The sequence below is a fragment of the Pelecanus crispus genome, chromosome 9 (genome assembly GCF_030463565.1).
Source record: "Pelecanus crispus isolate bPelCri1 chromosome 9, bPelCri1.pri, whole genome shotgun sequence".
Taxonomy (NCBI): Eukaryota; Metazoa; Chordata; class Aves; order Pelecaniformes; family Pelecanidae; genus Pelecanus; species Pelecanus crispus.
The window spans coordinates 27,888,844-27,906,158 of record NC_134651.1 but is presented as its reverse complement, the minus strand read 5'-3'; the positions used below and the strand labels follow the sequence as shown (position 1 = coordinate 27,906,158).

Below are 17,315 nucleotides of genomic sequence, written 5' to 3'. Positions count from 1 at the left end.
AAAAATCCTGTTTCACTTGCACTTACTTGATGCATTTCTCCTGGCTACAGAAAAGTCATTGTCAGTGCTGCTTGCTTCCAAATTCTAACCAGCCAGAGACTGCAGTCCTTGTCCACACAAGGCTCTTTGCTGAAATCCCATTAACTGAAATGGCTGTCACAGGCTCATGCTTTCCTTACCACTAATGGAAGCTCAGAATCCTGTAGTCACCTGCAGGTGTCTCCAATGCCCAAGTCCTTCACACATATGTGAAGAAGTGATTTCTCAAGAGATATTACACTCCTTACTGTGACCCAAAGCAGACTCTCTCCAGTAATCTCAGCCCTGTCAGTATAGTGATAGTAGATGACTGACACAAGAAAGAGATTTAAATGTTCTTTTTCTCAGTCCCAGGCTCATTGTGTTCTTGTCATCCTGTAGGGGAAGGCTGCATTGCCCTGCGAATAGAAGCAACAGAATCCTTAGTTCCTATCCATACTGTGCTGACACACCATGGTGAGAAAACAGGGGTCTTCCAAGGTGAAATCAAGTTACAAACATCACAAGGAAAACAGAGAGAGAAACTGTATGGTAAGGAATGAGATCATCTCTGCAATGCTTGCTCTAGAGAATATCCATCTCAAAAGATTTCTGATCACTGTCAAGGAATTGAAAATTATCCTTGCAGTGCTTTTAGTCCCAAAGAGACAAGAGCTTTTGATGCTGACTGCAAGGAGATGGTGAGTATCGTTAGTTCTCAGGAGTATACCTGTACTCTTTCAGAAAGACACAGCAGTTCCATTTGGGTTTTTCTTTTTCATCATTCAAGTAAATTTGGCAGACTGAGAGAGCCCTCTGTCTGTCACTGATACTGATTTTATTGAATGGTGATACCTTATTTCCACTTGCACTGGCTATATGACAAGGTGCCGAAGCTCTCCCTGCTCCAGTCACGCTGGGGAACATCTGCAAAGAGCATGTGAGGCTCTCAAGGAGCAGTTCCTCAGCTAAAAGATCAAAAGCTTTCCTTATTTTCACCTTGCTACCTGTTGTTCTATTTCAGAGTCCAAAAGCAGCCTCACAACATTTACTATTATTGTCAATGGTAAAATGACCTGTATATGACTGTTTGGGTGATCAGGACCCTTGTATTTCAAGATACACACTTTTTCCTATGTCAACAAAACATGATATGTATTAGTGGGCAGTTGAAAACAACAACAGCAGTTGAAACAACAGTTGAAAAAAACAACAGCAACAACTGTTTAAAACTGTCTCACTGTCATTCTGATAGACAAAGAGAGATGCTGTAATACAAGCAGTAACAGAAAACTTAGGGAATCAGACTCTGAAGCTGCCAAAACACTCTTTTATGCCTTTTCTTCAGATTTTGTCAAGATTGAACGTGATGAAATCGCTGGGCAGAAACCAAAGAACATCAGCAACTTGGAGCCTAGCAAAGACTGGGATCAGACTAACAGGTAAAGGGCAACTGGCTAAGTCAGTTACAGAAAACTAGTTGGCTCAATAAATGCAAAGCTGGGCTTGCTGTGGGAGCAGTATTAATAGGCATGGTGAGCACTGGAAAGCTGCCTTTGTGGCTCTCTGGTCAGGGCTGGTAAATGCTTCTGTGCCCAAAACTTTAAAAGCTGAGAATGCATTAGTCAAACTGGGTCCCTGCACCCCACTTAAAAAGGGCCCTTTTATTTCCAACAGAAAGCCAAAATCTACTCATCTGATGGCCAGAGAGGCAGCAGCCATTGCTCGCTATTGGGGGAGTGCTTCCTCTTCTCCAGACAACCCGGGAAAGGAGGATATGTTTCGGTAATCTTGCTGCTTTACCTCTGCCAGCTTGGGGTGGGAAGCTATGCTCAAACTGCCTGTCTTCCTTTCCAAGAATCATAGGATGCTTCTGAGTAAGGCTGTCCTTCCACTCCAGTTTCACAGGTGCATTTCTTTGCAGGCAGCTTCCTGCCTTCTTCCTGCTAGTCTATACGGGTACACTTCAAAAGGCCAAATGTCTCTCCTGTTGTTCCAGCGGCATATTCCTATGCTGTGCAATGCTGCTGCCCAGTGCTGCGATTTGCCTCTTGCTTGGAGCTGTCCTGCTGCAGCTGCCCAGCTGAACCGCTGGGCCCAGAAACCTGTAAAAGCCCCTATAAGTGGCTGCAGAAGCTGAGTGCTCTCTTGCAGCCTGGAAACGGAAGTGTCTGCCACAGCCAGAGGAACTATTTGGGGCTGGGGGAGATGGCCTTGACCCAGCTGCTTCCTGTCCAGTGACCCAGGGGAGGGAGGCGCTAACAGGACTCCCGCTTACTCTCCGATTCTGAGGCAAGAGTGACCCAAAAAAAAAGAAAAAAAAAAAGTGGTATTAAACCTAAGCAGTCAGTGGACACTAACTCCTTTGTAGCTGGCAGGGAGACAAAAAATTAAATGTATTTGTGCATGTATCTTCCTAACAATATTTCTTCTCTTCAGCAGCAACACTCCCACAGACATCAGCAACCCCAACTACCTGGGGATGGCTGCTTTCTCTCAGCAACCCTCTGCAACCAGCCAGCTTAAGCAGATACCTTCACCAGACCAGCCACCTTCTCTCTGGAGCTATGAGCAGCAGCCCAAAGAGACTACATCTGTAATGGGACAGAGTCAGTCATCCTCCACATCACCCTCCTTGTCGCCTCTATCTCCAAAACCATCCCTCCAGCCTACAGTAAACAGAAGCATTTGTAGTCGGAGTCAAGAGTACCTGTGAGTCTTTGAGTTTTGCACTGGGGCTAGTCCCCTCTCTCCTGTCATTTTGCACAGTCACTATTTCATTATCTGTATGGAGAGCTCAAGGTGCAGCATATTCTTTCAGTCTTTTACCTCTAGAATTAGAAAAAGATAAGTGAAGGTGACAAATGCAGACATCATATACTCAAAGAAAACTAGTGTTCCTCAGACTTTTGTGAAAGGAAAGCCAAAAATATATTTATAAGTTTCATTTCCTACCAAGAGAAGAGAAGGAGAAGACTACAGAGTTGACTGTAGTAATAAAGAAGAAAAGGGAAGAGTGTGGCATAGATATTTCCACTGGATGGGAAGGAGAGCTCCTTCGCATGTCATATGTGAAGTACTTTAACTGAATTTCTACTTAAGCTACTATACAAATGTCCAGCTTTCTATAGAAGTTAGCATCCATGTGCTGCATCTATCACAAGTCTTGATGCAGAATTTCCATCCAGCAGTTGAAAATATGCCGTCCCTACCCAACTTAGTAAAGTGATGAGGCTACTTCACCCTAGTGCAGGTATACAATTCAGTGTCCTTGTTCCAGGCCTCTTTTTCATACTTTCTGAGTCTGGGCTAGAGTTCACTGGTAAATGTATGTGGCAGTCTATAAGCCAGAACTTGCAGAAGTCAGAGCTGCAAGCACTGCCTTAATCTGTTATGTACCTGACGATGCTTCATCATGCTCTCAGCAGTTTGTTCCTGCATGTACTGACTTCCAGAAAATAACTTGAAGCAGGGAACACAACTCATTTGAAGACACCTAAAGAACATGTGCCACTCATCCCTATTCCACTGGGCTCAGTGATATTATGGTTGATCTTTTAAGTATCGTGGCAGTTCTCCAGATGAATGCCTTGCCAAATCAAGTTGAGTCATACAAAAGCCATGAAACCTCCCTTGTCCCATTGTACAGCTGTTCTGTCATTCCAGTCTGAGCCTCAATTCAAAGGGCTTGGCTGTGAATGCACAATGATTGTCTCACCCTACAGTATATAGCTATTACTTATATATTGCGCATTTGGGTGCATTAAGGAGTTCTGTCCCTTCCCTAGGAATACCGTGTGGCATTGGTAGCAAGAGGAGATTGACCTAGTTGTAAAATGCAACAGTGTGATGTGAGCTCTTACATTAACTGTCCAGACAGCCATTTCAATCCTCTCTGCCAGATCTGAGGATTCTTATTAATATTTAAATTCAGATTTGTGCATGTCTCAGAGCCATCCAAGCATTTGGCACAGTTTGGCTCAGTAGCTTATCTCTTCTTAAAGAGAAGCCAAGTATCACTCTGACAAGACTGTAGGCCAGTAGGGAGTTTATACAGTACCATGCATATCTGCTCTCAGCTGTCTTGTTAATAATGGTTAAACAAAGTAAAAACAATACACAATTCTGTTCTCTTCCTCCGAGTTTGTTATCCTGTTACCCCTTTGCACAGTCAGTTTAATTTTATCATGCTCATTTCCTATTCATTTTCTCTTCAAATCAGTCAGTATCTCTTGCCTGCTCTTTACAAGTCTCCTTTTTATACCACTTTGATGACTGTAGGCCACCTGAACTGGGGAAAACCACAGCAGAGCCTTTGCTTCAGGAGGAGGGACAGCAAAAGCCAGAGATGTTTGAGAACCCACTGTATGGCTCTATGGGCTCTAAGGGCAAGGTGGCATCAAAGAAAGAGCAGGACTACCCCAAGGCCTTGCGAAAAGAGCAGCTGCCACTGCCTGATCAGAGCTTTCATCTCACAAAGTCACAGGAGCCTGAGAGCAGCAAGACCTGTGGCAAACAACCATCACCACCTTTCCTGGTCCCCACACAGCGATTTCGGTCCTATACCTGCTCAGGCCAATCTGAAGAAAAGAATACAGGTGAAAAGACTCAAGGCAAGCCAAAGATGACTACATCATCAGAAAACTCAGCACCGCTCAAAAAATTAGTCAAGCCATCGAGGTCTGAAGTCAGCCCAAGCATCCAGGGACAGCACAACAAGCCGCCCCTTCCCTCGAAGAGCCGGGCAGTGCTGGACATGCAGAACTCCAAGGGCCGAGATTATCGGGACAGTTCAGAGCTGCCGCACTCCGGGAAACATCGGACAGAAGAGGGACCAGTCGGCAGGACAACTACACCGGTGTGTTACTTGTGGGAATAAGGCAGGGTGGAAGTTTTATTAGACTGTGGTGTCACAGCAGAATACTACTAGAGTAGTACTGGCTTAATTGCTGTGCCATCGCTCTGTATTTCCTAACCAAGCTCAGAGCACTGTCCCACAAACCTTGGGCTTGCAGAGCAGGGGATTCAAGGGAGCATCTTTAATATCGCTGCAGAAGATGTCATGCTGTGAAACCATGGCCTTAGTTTTGCATGAAGTTTTAACAACTTCTGGACTGTTTAAGCTTGATGGCCAGAAGAGGAATGCAGATAGTCAGATACTTTGTTATTGCTCGTTTGGTGCATACTGCATTGTTTCTGAGAATGTCCAAACTTGGCCTGACAGCACAAATCTACAGTATTGGCTAATAGATTTGCTTTGCCGTAATTAATAAAAAGATTATTAAAAGTAGTTATCTATGGGAAACATTTATCAACTTAGAACAGTGGTGTCCAAAAACATTACTGAACCCTCTACAGAAATAACCACACAGCTACTTTTCTGGGCTAGTGGTTTTTTTGTTGCTTCCCCCTCACCCCAGAATGTCATGAGCCGGTTGAGGAGGAGTAGAAGAGGTCTTAGTAAATGGGTTTGGGACAAAAAGAGAGCCCACTTGAGCAAGCTGTAGGATTTTTTTTTTCTTCTCCATCAAAACTTTTAGAATTGGCAATAGGCAAGCTGATGTCTTCTCTTGTCTCTACAGTGAAAACGACATGGCAGATGGCACCCTAGGAGGAATCCTGATGGGAAGAAAGATGGAGATGACTGCTTTGTTCACACTCATATCCTCTGGTCTGGTTCTAAAAAGACTGGGGATTTTTATTTTTGAGGATGTATCCCTCTCTGTGATTATGAAAGTGTTCTAGCTGAGAAGTTTATCCTATGTGGCTCAGACCAAGAGGAGCCAGGACCACAATACCAAATGCAAGTTAGCCTTTTGTTGTGTCACTTTGGTACTTCTATTAAGAGGCAGGTGGTTAAGTATATGCATTAGTAAATGTTTTGAAAAAGAGGAAGGTACGGTATAAGGACTAGGAGATGGAAGGGGTGTATTTAAAGAACACCCTTTCTAGAAAAGCAAAATTTTTATTTTACAGAATTCCTATTAAAGAGTGATATGTAAAAGAAAGCATTTTGAAAGCGGTACAGCTCCAAAAGCGTGTCCTATCCATGGAGCAAGGAGTTAGGGGAGGGTGGGAAAAGAGTTTGAATAGCAGATACTGATGAATGTCACACACTGTCAACGGAGCCAGCTTTGCCTCTAGTGTGAGCTCCCAGGCTGCATACACGCATTATTCATGCAGAGTGTGAGGGCTGGCCCTTGGCACTGTAGCAATTTTTTTTCTAGCAGGTAGTGCTTTTGTACCCCTAACAAAAAAAGGGAAATATCAGAACTACTTGCAGAAATGGGAGAATAGGCAGGGTCCATAGGCAGCCTAGGAGTATAGCTGCCTGAAGGGACGGACAGCAGTCATTCCAGCCTGTCTTACAGCAAGGACTCTGCTTTTGAAGGACACTGGCCGGCTGGTTTTGCAGTTTTCTTAATAGATTAATGCTGACTTTACTGTACACTTTTGTTCATTGACTGAGAATGAATAATGTTAAAATACTTGTAATTTCTGTTATATTCATGTTAAGTATTAATGCCGTGGTTACAATTAGGCTATGCCAGTTTGTGACTTAATTGTTGCTGTTGTTTCCATGTTGATTACTTAAAAATAATAAAATAGTCACCTTTCTGATCATTCTTTCCTGAAAATTCAGAACCGCCTGCCACATGATTTAGCTTTAGTTGCTCGGTGACAGTAGTCCCTGCCCAGAAGAAACACCAAAGGCACCGAGGAGTGCAGGGAAGATACGACAATGCCACTGTGATATTGCGACTGAGGATGCGTTTGTCTGTGTGCACAGACCCTTTGTGGATACAGCTGGTTTAAAAATTCTAGCACCTGTTACAGGTACAGTTACTAATTGTATGAGTATAGAATATGTACAGTAATTTTACTGGAGCAGAAGAGGCCAAGCATAGGCTTGTGAGAATGGGTGGAGGAGGACAATCTGTAAGGTAGAAATCTTCTAAAAAGAGAGGTTTTTCTGCCATGCAGGTTGGAATTTCAAGGCACCATTACTGAAACTGAAACACCTGGCTCTCTAACCTACAAGTCATCAAGACAGGCCATGAGCTTACATTCCTCCTCTTGCTTTATTCAACAGAATCCTCCCTGCGTAATCCTCATAATTCAATAGCTGTGATATTTCCCTGGCCCTGGGGAGAATTTCACTTTTCTATTCCAGATTGCAGAAGAACTTGTATGGCAACAGAGTAAAACATTACTGGAGCAGGTGAGCTTTCTGTCCAATATGGGAAGTTAGATCAGTTCCTACTAATTCTGTGGTGTGTTCTTGTATATTTGGAGTTGGAAATGTGACAGGATTTCTACAAAAACATTTTAACTTCTCAACAATGAGACCGGCTCAGATTTTCTGTTTATCCACTGACTTCCTAAGCTGTCAAAAAGAAAGTCTATTCCCCAAAGTTTGCAAAATAAAAGCTTGATGTGAAGCAAGGATAGCTTCTTGCAAAAATATTCTTCTAATTGGGAATACTGCTTAAATTTGGCACAGATTTGCAGATGAGCAGGGTTTGAGAACACTGGACTTACTAAGGCATAATATAACATCCAGGTACTTGATTTGGCCTGTCCTTTAGAAAGGCATATTGCTGGGGGAGAAGAGAAGCTCTCTGCCAAGTTTTCAGCAGAAAAAAATGCATTACTATTCCCATGCTAAAAATGCATTACTTACCCATCTTGAGAACTGGGTAAGAATTATTACTTGTGGCTCCAAAGAGAGTCTGAGTTATTCTCTACAACTGGAATGATGGCAAATGCCACCACACTTTTTGCAAGTGGAAAATGTTCAAAAGAAGGCTCTGTAAAGAGCTTTCTGAGGCCTCTGCAGAAGAGAAAGTTCTCAGGAGAGCAGCTTAGACATAGAGTGGTAGAGATGGAATGGGGCAAAAAAAGTAGTGGGACACTCTCACAATACTTGTCTTTATGGTAAGACTAGCTGTACCTTGAGATGGCAGAGTTTGATAATGCCAATGGTGGGAGCTTGCCAGATGTGAATATTAGAAAACCAAATTTAAAAAGTAAGTCTTATGCTTATGTTTGTTTTATTTTGTTTTTACTGTCTGTCATAAAGCCTTTAAGATGATATCTATTGGTTTTACTGCCCATGTCCTGAAACAGATGAAACCAGAACTGAACACAAGCTGCTTCTTTCTCTTATGTCCCTGGACCTATGACTCTCTTGCCAAACCAGGCACATTTTTCTGCAATCTCTGTTATTGTCCAATTAAGTTGCCACAGGCAGTACGAGTAGAAGACATGAAGTGAAGGGTATGAATTGTCCAAAAATTACTGATTTCCCCCAGATGTAGTACCTATCCATAACCTTCTGGCATCCTTTATTTTAAGTTCTTAAAATAGCTGCAGTCTTAGTGTACTTATTTCCATGGAGACCCAGCTGTCAAAAATGCTTTAAATTCCCAGCTGTGTTGTAGAACGCAGTAACTTTTTAAAACCCTGCTTCCTGCCTGCACCTGATGCATCTAATGCAAGCTTACTTGTCCTCTTGCTGTAAAGCTATCACAGGGTGCTGTTAAAGCTTTTCCTAAAGTGTTGTAGTGGGCTACATATTTCCTTCTTGGTAAAGGTAGGGTCTTACAGAAAACGGCTCAAGGAGGAGGGAAAATAGAAGGAAAAAAACAAATGAAGATGAGTTAGTCACTCCAAAACAGCAAGGGGATAGTTTTGATGTTGTTAGAAATGATGTTGCTTAGGCCTCTACTCTGCTGGGGCCAAGCATTCTCTTTCTGTACAGCTTAAAACTAATCATTTAGTCACTACCCTCCTATTAATTTCTAAAATGAAAGTTTTTCTAAAATTTTTTACCACATTTTTCTGTTGTCCTTGTGATACTACAATTAAATTAGTCCATGTGATTGAAGGGATGTATTGTCCAAACAATAATTGATTCCCCCCAGACAAAGCTCCTAATTTTTATAACATTTTGAAGGCTCAGATATTTGTGTATGATTAAACTGTGGGTGTCAGGACTAGCTAACTGACCAAGGTGACCCAGGGCAATTCCCAGAGATCTCCTAACCAATGGCCCCAGATTGCAACAGATTGGCTGGAAATGCACAATATCCAAATACTTTTTTATTTCCCTAATCTCTGCCTGAGAGCTATCCACACTTTCCCCTCTAGGACATTTGCTAAAGAGACTCCATCCCTACCTTCATTTGTTATATCCCTTGATGATAATAAATCAGAGATGCAGTAAGTGGACTGTGCATTAGGAAAGTTTAGGTGATGGTGAAGGCTTCTCTTGATCGGCAGTAACAATCAACAGTTTGGTGCTGTAACATACGTCAGCTGTATCTGCGTGGTGCTTGTTTTGTTGAGGCCAAAGTATTTAATGAAGGAGTCGATGACTTTCCCTATTTTCTGTGCACAGCTGAAGCAAGAGCCAAGTACAGCTGGAACTGTCTCACATAGCTGCTCACAGCTGCCACCTAAGAGGTGCTGCAGTCACCAGTGCATTCCTGCAAGCACCTATGGAGGGGGCTCATTATGCAAGTGCTAAAGAATCCAAATAGTCATTTCAACATGCCAAATTTCCCTAGTGTAGAAAAGGTGTTAGCTGTAGAGGTACAAGATGTTCTTTCTATATATATAAGCAAACATCAGGTTATTATTCACATGAATATAAAAAAGATCTCATTTCTAATTCCAGTGTGCACATGGTGTTGTTTCAAATGTGGCTCTTAATAAGAAGTATTTTAGGATTGCATTTGTGTTAAAACTTCTGAAGTCTCTCAGAAATTCTTTCACAGTTGAATCCCAAGTTAACAGAAGAGAGAGATTTCTTTTTACCTACTGTAATTTGCTGTATTTTTCCTGATGCATAATGAGATAATGCTTTATCTCATTATGAATCACCAAATTTCTCTCAACTTCTCAGTTCATTACCATTATCCTGTTTTATTAATTTTATTTACAGATCATCTTTGTACTAGCTCCCAAGTCAGCTAAACAAAAGGTACATTAGACATGCAGAGATTAATTCAGCTCTGCAGAACTATCCACTGTTCACAATGTCATGTGTATGAATCCAGTCTTTATTGTAGCCATGGTTTATTTTTGTCACAATTCTGCTTTATTTGACTTCAGCTTCTAAAGACGAATAAAAGTTTTGCCCGAAAAGACTCAGTTGCTACAAACATGTGGAAGGGCTTTAGCATATCCTTTTAGATCAAAAATAACTGACATTCTTCTGTAGCATTCAGAGAACTGTAATTAAAACTGTATTCTCAAAAACCCAGTATTGCAGGAGACATCACAAAGACTAGCCATGAGTCTTTGCTGAGATTTGGGGGTTGGACTAGACGATCTCCAGAGGCCCATCCAGCCTCGAACTATTCTGTGCTTCTGTGATTATATTTAAATGAAACCATTCTGTGCCAGGGATGGTAATCTGCTACATATTATGGTTATTATAATCACTTTATTGCATTTTTTTCCGAGGTCTGGTCTAGATTACATACAGAATAAATTAATCTCTCATATCGTAAAGCATTAGATTATATCACAACTAATAGAGATAAAGATGGCACACAACAGGGTAGTAAATGCTGGGCTCAGGAAAGAATGAATGAATGGGAATGGATGAAGGAGACAGGGTCCAGCAACAAGCAGAAAGGTTGCAGAAAAGCAACCAACAAAGTAGAGACTTCGTGGAGTGTGAGAGAATCCAGCAGAAGGGAGGTGGGTAAAAGCTGTCTCCAATAGAAACAGGTCAACCCAGAGAAGGGAAGAAGGAAAGACAGGAAAGAAATTTGAAAAGAAATGAGACCTTTGCAACCGAAAGGATGAAGAGTTAGCATGCAAATTATGTCTGCTCCATACTTTACAGCAATTTGCATCTTCACAATTATAGCTTGTAAGCACAAAGAAAATGACCAAATGTGGAAAATGTTCCCTCTTTTCAAATGTAAACTCAAAGATCCAAAACAAAGCCTAATTTGAAAATGGAGCTTTAAATTTAACTTAGGCTTTGGGAAGGAAACTGGTGATCAGCGTCTTCCCAGAAAATGAACATTTCTGGTTCTAAGTCAGAAAGCGGTAAAGGAAGTAACTGAATCCGATCACCAAGCTTCAGTCCGACCTCGCAGCAGGTCTAAAGGGAAACATCACATCAGAAACTCTTCCACTCACCTTTGAGCAAGGATCCATTTCATCACTTGAGTGTCAATCACAACACGGCCATCTCAGCACAGAATCTCCGAAAAATTAGACTGGAAGGGACCCTGAAGGGACCCATGCAATCCATTCACCATACCAGCAGAGGGTAAGCTACAAAATTATTCAGAGAGGAATGTTTTTAACTGGCCTTATATATCTCCAGCGTGGGAGTTTCTCATCTTCCTCAAGCAGCCTGTTTCAGAGCTTCACGAGCCTTACCAGCCCTTCCTCATCTCTCGTGGGAATTTTTTGGTGGACATTAAGCCTTTTTAGACTAGTCTTGTCCCCCATGAACAAGCAGATCAGGTTATTGTCTTAATTTTCTGACACATCATATTTACATACTGCTCTCATGCTTCCCATCAGCCTTCTCCTCTTTAGAGTAAACAATCCCAACTGCCCAAATCTTTCTTCTGGGTCAATGCTTCTATATATTTTGGCCATTCCTACCAGGCTACTTTGACACTCTCAATTTTTCTTGAAATGTGCTGGCTAAAGCTGGACACGTCTCCACCAGAAACCTTGCTCTTGCCAACTAAAGCGGAAGGATCTTTTCATGTCTCTTGCAGATGACAGTCTTGTTTATCTCTGAGATAAAGGTTTGCCTTTTTCATTATAGTATGCTGTTGCTGACTCATGTTCAGCTGGTGAACCAATACAAACACTAGGTCCTTTCCTACAGATCTTTCTGCATTCACATGCTCAGTTCCTCCTGCCTGAGGTAGTACCTTGGCATGTATCACTGCTGAACAGCGCCCTATTTGTCAACAGAATTTTGAACTGGAAACCTGCTCTCTGGCATACTTGCAGTCTTCCGTCTACAGTGTCTGCATGGGAAACTGCAGCTGCTGCAGGTGTTACAAGTGGAGCTTGCCATCAGAAACAGAAATGGATTCAGAAGCACAACAGAGATCCTACAAAATGGACAGCACCTTCCAGGAGTGCCGAAGTCACACAAAGGGTAGGCACAAAGACTCTGAGTGAAATCCTTTTTAAACATGGACTGTAGCATAAAGCTTTTGTCTTCAGTAGCACTTCCTGGCTGACAACGCAGTGTTGGACTACCTTTAGATATTGCTGCTTCTCCACCTCCCTGTTCATTTTTAATTGTGGTGGGTTGACCTTGTCTGGATGCCAGATGCCACCAAGCTGCTCTATCCCTCCCCTCCTCAGCAGGATGGGGGGCAGAAAATGAGATAGGAAAAAACCCCTCGTGGGTCAAGATAAAGGCAGTTTAAAAAAAGCAAAGGCTGCACGTGGAAGCAGAAGGAAAACAAAGATTTTATTCTCTACTTCCCATCAGCAGGCAATGTCCAGCCACTTCCCTGGAAGCAGGGCTTCAGTACGTGTAGCGATTGCTCCAGAAGACAAATGTTGTAAATAAATAGCCTTCCTCCTCCTTTCTCTTAGCTTTTATTGCTGAGCGGATGTCATATGGTATGGAATATCCCTTTGGTCAGCTTGGGTCAGCTGTTTTGGCTATGTCCCCTCCCAAAATCTTGCCCACCCCCAGGTGAGGGGGGGAAATGTTGGAGAGACAGCCTCGATGCTGTGCGAGCACTGCTCAGCAGTAGCCAAAACACTGCTGTGTTATCAACACCTTTCTAGCTACCAATACAAAGCACAGCACTATGAGGGCTGCTGTGGGGAAAATTAACTCCATCTCAGCCAGACCCAATACAGTAATTAAATACAAAATGTTGTAATCTGGGGGTAAGATTATACCTCTAGAAGGGCACTATGCCCCATGTGGTGGGGGGTTTAACCTCACAGCTAGGATGCACAGACTGCACCAGCTTGTGTGCTAGGAAAGCTGGTGAAGATGTGGCATGGCCCCACATACAGGCACACCTGGGTGCAGAAAGAAGCTGTCCCAGAGTTTTTTCTTTTTATCCCGGAGTCTGTGGCCAGTACAGTGCACATCTGACTGTTCTGCCTGGCTCCACTATGAACCTCTCCAACAGGTACTTAATGTCTGGCCCATCACCTGGTAAAGAACTGGCCCTCATGGCAAGGTAGATCATAAAATATTTTGATACTAGCCTTTTTTGTGTCTCTATGCAATCTTGCATGCTTGGTGCAAGTATCTCTTCCTGCGCAACTGCTAACATCTGAAATTGCCTCCCTGTGTTTCCCTCTACTTGTATCTGCTGAAGAGGTTTTTTTTCTCCTTTGCCTTTTTTCCCCTGGATGCACAGCTACCAAACCCACAGTAAGCTTTCTATGGGAAGCAAAGTTTCAACCTCTATGGATGTAGAATACAATATACTCTCATTGGAGGTATAGATTTTACTTTTTCACTGCGGTATGAGTTTTCTGAAAGTCATTACATTTGTTAGTTGTCTTAAATTTTTATTCCTGAATTAGACTGTTGAACAAATTGGCAGATTTTAATGATGGTGGTAGCAGAAAGGCGCTTCAAATGGAGAAAGAAGCCACTTTCAGTCTGAATGAGCTATTTTATTACATGTGTTCTTGTAACTCTTGTAACTCTTATTGATATAAAAGGAGAGCAAGATGCCAGATGATGACATGGAGCAGGCATATGTCACTGGAAAGACTGCCAGAAGCTTAAGCTGAATTTAAGAAGAAAGAGGAAATTTGTATTGGAGGGGAAAAAGCATCGCTAGCAGGTATTGTAAAAAAAAAAAAAATCAGGATGTCCTGATTATTATATATATATATTATGATTTCCATTATGGAAATCATAGATTACAGAAAGGTGGACATCTTTAACATAGTGTGATTTGTCCAAGATTCAAACATATACAGACGACAATTAATTGAAATCCTTCCCTTGAAACAGTCTAGCAGTTATTGCAAACAGTAAAATATATACAGTGTTCCCAGTAATTTATCCAATGTTTGAGGACACACCTTTTTTTCATGCCATTTCTGCTCACACTGATTCTTTTTCCTGCCGTGCTGAAAGAAATAATGGATAATTATTTTCTCTCCCATTTTTAGTGAGAAAAGCCTCTTCTCAAAAATGAGCCAAAGGATTTTTGTTGGAGAGGCTGAAGGAAAGCAGGTGGTTGGTAATTCAAAGGTAGTGAGAGACTTTGGGGCTGATTAGATATTAAGGCCAAGGTAAAAGCCTCAGGAGAGGAGTAACTGAGTCTGAACCTATTTCTGTATTTTTGTCTTCTCCCTTTTTCTCATGCTTCATGTTTGGTTTCCTCTTTTTCTGCAGAGGATTAAGATGTAGAGAAGATCTGAAAGGATTAATTTGTCTCAGCACTGCCCTTCAGGAGTTCAGTAACTATATCCATAGAATTAGGACTTACGCTTACAGTTACAAGTAATTTTACATTTTTGAACATCTAATTTGATTTTATGATGTATAAGCAGAAAAAGTAGGCTGTGTGTTTACACTTGGCCAAATTAGTTTTGTAGAGAATATGCATAACCGTGTGTATTGTGTATTTGATAAGACACAGCTGTGCTTGAACTGTTACTAACTCAGCCAGAAGTGTGCTCTCCTCCCAGTGTAATAATCTAGTGATCTATTTTATTTTGATACAATTTAATAATTGCATCTTCATTCATTTACTCAAAAGAAAAAACAGTTTAGGTAGTCCAAGACAAAAAGCTTTATGAATCCTTCCCAGTTTCAAATTAAATTACAATAATATGGTTACCTAACACATTAGCAGTTAAAAGTAAAGCAATGAAGCAAGCTGTTATGGATTTTTACATTTGCCAGAGAATGCGTGGTTTCTTCGTGACACTGGATAGGATGTGCTAGTGCAGTGAAGGCTCACCTTGTAGTTTATGCTGTGTTCCAAATAATTTTTTAAAGTAATCCTATCTAAAAACCCCAAAACCGCACTTCATTTCACCACCACCCTCCTTGAACAGCTGCATAAGTCAGTAAAGATTCATAGAATCATAGAATGCTTTGGGTTGGAAGGGACCTTTAGAGGTCATCTAGCCCAACCCCCCTGCAGTGAGCAGGGACAGCTTTAACCAGATCAGGTTGCTCACAGCCCCATCCAACCTGACCTTCAATGTTTCTAGGGATGGGGCCTCCACTACCTCTCTGGGCAACCTGTTCCAGTGCTTCACCACCCTCATGGTAAAAAATTTCTTCCTTATGTCTAGTCTAAATCTACTCTTCTTCAGTTTAAATCCATTATTCCTTGTCCTGTCACAACAGGCCTTGCTAAAAAGATTGCCCCCATCTTTCCTGTAGGCCCCCTTTAAGTACTGAAAGGCCGCAATAAGGTCTCCTTGCAGCCTTCTCTTCTGCAGGCTGAACAACCCCAACTCTCTCAGCCTGTCCTCGTAGGAGAGGTGCTCCAGCCCTCGGATCGTTTTTGTGGCCCTCCTCTGGACCCGCTCCAACAGGTCCATGTCCTTCTTGTGCTGAGGGCTCCAGAGCCGGATGCAGTGAGGTCTCACCAGAGCAGAGCAGAGGGGCAGAATCACCTCCCTCGACCTGCTGGCCACGCTTCTTTTGATGCAGCCCATAATTTGCTTTGGCCTTCTGGGCTGCAAGCGCACATTGTTGGCTCATGTCCAGCTTTTCATCCACCAGTACCCCCTAGTCCTTCTCCGCAGGGCTGCTCTCCATCCCTTCATCCCCCAGCCTGTATTGATATTGGGGGTTGCCCATCCCAGGTGCAGGACCTTGCACTTGGCCTTGTTGAACCTCATGAGGTTCACACAGGCCCACCTCTCCAGCTTGTCCAGGTCCCTTTGGATGACATCTCATCCTTCTGGTGTGTCAACCACACCACTCAGCTTGGTGTCATCTGCAAACTTGCTGAGGGTGCACTCAATCCCACTGTCCCAGTACGGACCCCTGAGGGACTCCACTTGTCACCGGTCTCCATGTGGTCTTCGAGCTGTTGACCACGACCCTCTGGATGTGACCATCCAACCAATTCCTTATTCACCAAACAGTCCACCCATCAAACCCATATCTCCCCAATTTAGAGAGAAGGACATTGTGGGGGACTGTATCGAAGGCTTTACAGACATCCAGATAGATGACATCCATTGCTTTTCCCTTGTCCACTGATGCAGTCACTCCTTCATAGAAAGCCACTAGGTTGGTCAGGCAGGACTTGCTCTTGGTGAATCCGTGCTGGCTGTCTCAAATCACCTCCCTGTCTTCCATGTGCTTGAGCATAGCTTCTAGGAGGATCTGTTCCATGATCTTCCCAGGCACAGAGGTGAGGCTGACAGGTCGGTAGTTTCCAGGGTCATCCTTTCTTCCCTTTTTAAAAATGGGCACAACATTCCTGTTTTTCCAGTCACCAGGGACTTCACCTGACTGACATGACTTTTCCAATGTCATGGAGAGTGGTTTGACAACTACATCAGCCAATTTCCTCAGGACTCTGGGATGCATCTCGTCAGGTCCCATAGACTTGTGTACATTCAGGTTCCTCAAATAACTGATGCTCTGTATGCCCTGCTGGAACTGGAGGTTGTCTTGTGGTGATTTGTGGAAAAGACTACAAAAACCACCCAACAAATAGTATTGCAGGTCTCTCTATTTTGGGTGATGTGGTACATCACCCTTCTGGTAGTTGTATAGCTTTTAGTAGCTATTTAATGTTCATTCACAGTAATAATCTTACTTTAAAAATAAAAGGCAAAGGCACGAACATTAGACTCATGGCTGGTAAGCCAGCACATGCCCTCAGTGCTACACGTGCACCAGTCATTTAGTTCACCAAAGCCCCATCAATGTGTCACGTACTTCTTGGCTCTGCTAGGTGACATAATAGCAAAAGCTTTTGTTATTCTTTTAGGGAAGCTATTTATGTATATTACGAGTCATGCTTTCTGAAACAGTGTCCTTTCATCCCCTCTTTTAAAAATTAGAAATATCAGGAGATCCTAGTGAACCCGTGGCACTTTCTGCACTCCATTGGAAAAGGTAAGTGGTATTAATCACATCAACTTCTTTGAGTCGATTTGAATTCCCCATTTCATCCCATCGGATGCTCAGCGGAGGAAGGGAAGCTATGCAGGCTTCAAAGAGCAAGCCAGGATTTTTTTCCTGATGGGTGACCTCAGTTAGGGCTGCGCTTTTGGGGCACCAGGCATTCAACTCCTTTTCGTTTAGCTTAACTGGGGCTGAACTCGGGGAC

The 17,315-nt window shown here is 42.7% G+C and overlaps 1 protein-coding gene across 1 annotated transcript in view; it reads left to right on the top strand.

Annotated features, from left to right (window-relative positions):
* Nucleotides 1-5,939, top strand: part of INPP5D (inositol polyphosphate-5-phosphatase D) — a 56,727-nt gene extending 50,788 nt beyond the window's left edge. Inside the window, exons 23-27 of the mRNA XM_075716022.1 lie at nucleotides 421-570; nucleotides 1,367-1,460; nucleotides 2,458-2,730; nucleotides 4,300-4,876; nucleotides 5,601-5,939. Of these exons, the coding sequence (XP_075572137.1) occupies nucleotides 421-570; nucleotides 1,367-1,460; nucleotides 2,458-2,730; nucleotides 4,300-4,876; nucleotides 5,601-5,603 (1,097 nt within the window). The 3' untranslated portion in view covers nucleotides 5,604-5,939. The remainder of the gene's footprint in view (nucleotides 1-420; nucleotides 571-1,366; nucleotides 1,461-2,457; nucleotides 2,731-4,299; nucleotides 4,877-5,600) is intronic.
* The last annotated feature ends 11,376 nt before the right edge of the window (nucleotides 5,940-17,315 follow it).